The 2,407-nt window shown below is 52.2% G+C and overlaps 1 protein-coding gene across 1 annotated transcript; it reads left to right on the top strand.

Moving 5' to 3' along the window:
* Positions 1 to 583: 583 nt before the first annotated feature.
* LOC306974839 (thyroxine 5-deiodinase-like) lies at positions 584 to 1,846 on the top strand. Its single transcript, XM_079572233.1, has one exon. It carries the CDS (start codon positions 903 to 905, stop codon positions 1,701 to 1,703), a length of 801 nt encoding a protein of 266 aa, XP_079428359.1. The 5' UTR covers positions 584 to 902; the 3' UTR covers positions 1,704 to 1,846.
* The last annotated feature ends 561 nt before the right edge of the window (positions 1,847 to 2,407 follow it).

The raw sequence follows: 2,407 nt of genomic DNA, 5'->3' as shown, positions 1-2,407 counted from the left end.
ACTGCAAATATGTAGGTCTTTCCAACAGTGCGTGTCGTTTGTGCTTCGGTGACTTATGTTGTCTTTGTTTTTTATCTTTGACCACAAAACGATGCAGTTCTCGGTGACTCAGAGACACTGAATGTGTTTAGTTGGAAACATCTCGAGAGAATGAGTTCACTTCAGTTGTGTCCTTGAGCAAGACACCTGCGTCGCCTGCTTCAGTCGTAAAGCCCACTTCACCAGAGGAGTGGAAGGCAGAAAAGTGTGGTACACAACCCTCACTGGACCAGTTGTGCCTGTGTTTACTGCCAACACAGGTGCTTTTGCCAATGGAGTGAGATGTCAAAAACAATTAGAATAAATTAACCTTTCTGGCCCAGAGGCTCGACGTGCACGCTGAGAGCGCGCCAGAAACATTTGAGAAAAGTTCTGGAGTGGGTTGAGTGGCGTTAGGCTGGGATTGTGCACTTGAGATGGTGACAGTTCTCACGCGGGTCATCAAGTTCTCAGCTGCTGCTCAGACTCGGGCGGAGCGGTGAAACAGCGCCGTCTAGCGCCTTCACACGCACGTGCACAGGAGCGAGCCGGCCGCTGTGACAGGACTCTCTCTCTGCCGTCCTCTCTGTGAGCGGAGTCGTGAGCGGAGTGTGATGCCGCACAGGGGCAGCGCTCCCCGGTGGAGCCTTCAGTCTGTGCCTCGGTCTGGTGCAGAGTTGACTGGAGGTAATCCCCGCCATGTGAGTGGGCGGCGTTGGTACTAGAGGCGTGTTTTCGCTTTTCTGCTTTTTTTTCCTTTTTTCACCATTCAGTCACGGCGGTATGGGGCTATAAAAGGCACTCTTTAGCCTCAGACTGGAGAGTCTCTCCGTGGGGGAGAGGTGACAGCATGTTGCTCTGACAGCTCCGGGCGCATCCTCGGGATGATGCACGACTCCAGCAGTATCCAAATGGCGCGGGCACTGAAGCACGCCGCGCTGTGCCTGATGCTGCTGCCGCGCTTTCTGCTCGCAGCGGTCATGCTGTGGCTGCTGGACTTCCTGTGCATCCGGAGGAAAGTGCTGCTGAAGATGGTGCAGGCGCAGGACAGCGCGGAAGATCCACCCGTGTGCGTCTCAGACGCAAACAGGATGTTTACTGTGGAGTCGCTCAGGGCGGTGTGGTACGGACAGAAGCTGGACTTTCTGAAATCAGCGCACCTCGGACGGACTGCGCCCAACACTGAGGTGGTGCTGGTGGAGGAGCGCAGGCCGGTGCGGCTGCTGGACTGTATGAAAGGGGAAAGACCTCTCATCCTCAACTTTGGCAGCTGCTCCTGACCCCCGTTCATGATGCGGCTGGCCGCCTTCCAGAGGATCGTGCGCCAGTACGCGGACATTGCGGACTTTCTAGTGGTGTACATCGAGGAAGCGCACCCGTCCGACGGCTGGGTGAGCACTGACGCGCCGTACCAGATCCCCAAGCACCGCTGCCTGGAGGACCGGCTCAGAGCGGCGCAGCTGATGCTGGCGGAGGTGCCGGGAAGCAACATCGTGGTGGACAATATGGAAAACTCGTCCAACGCAGCGTACGGAGCCTACTTCGAGAGACTTTACATCGTGCGGGACGAGCGAGTGGTCTACCAGGGCGGCAGGGGCCCCGAGGGATACCGCATTTCAGAGCTCAGGAACTGGTTAGAGGAATACAGGAACACTCAGCTGAAGGCGGCCGTGGTGCATGTGTAGAGGCTGGAGATTCTTGTGTCGATATCACAGGGCTATACACCACAGAGGCTGCCTGCTCCTGTTACCGGCAGCCTGTACCTGTCCAGTGCCAAACCAGTCAGTTGACGCACTTTTGGTTCAGCCTCAGCCTGTGTGTTCTGTGTTAGATGTAAACTCATGACAGACGGGGCCGTGTGTGACAGCGGCTGCTCTTCTGTAAAACTGCTTCTTGTCCAAACCACACGATGCTGCTACAGTGTTCATCAATGGCACATTCTATAAGTATATTTTTGTGATGATGAATAGGCCCGTATTCCAGTCTGTAGCGTAAAGTGAAAAATGTTGTTACTCTGGGCTGCATAGCCTTATATTTTTGTGCTCGTCTGAAGTGCTCGCTCATAGCAGTTATTTTTTGTATTGAAAAAGTGTAGCCTACATGAATGAAAATGGATTTTATTATTAGTGAACACTATCTTTTTTATCAGTGTGTGAGATATGAGGTGGCAATGCACTGCAGGTGAAAATGAATAGACAAGAGTTAAAAATATCGGTATTCAGAATCTGGTTTTGAGTCACTTTGTGTAACGAGGTTTTTCCATTTAGTTGTTTTGTCTTTATTTAAGCTGTTTCAGTTCATTTTAGGCCAAAGTTTCACAATTAGCTTGAAATAGTCTGAATGAGAATGACTTCACTGATGCCCGAGGGGAAATTCTTGCTACAAATAT

This window comes from Gobius niger (genome assembly GCF_951799975.1).
Source record: "Gobius niger genome assembly, chromosome: 15".
Taxonomy (NCBI): domain Eukaryota; kingdom Metazoa; phylum Chordata; class Actinopteri; order Gobiiformes; family Gobiidae; genus Gobius; species Gobius niger.
The sequence above is the reverse complement of the archived record's forward strand: the minus strand, read 5'-3'. Positions and strand labels throughout refer to the sequence as shown.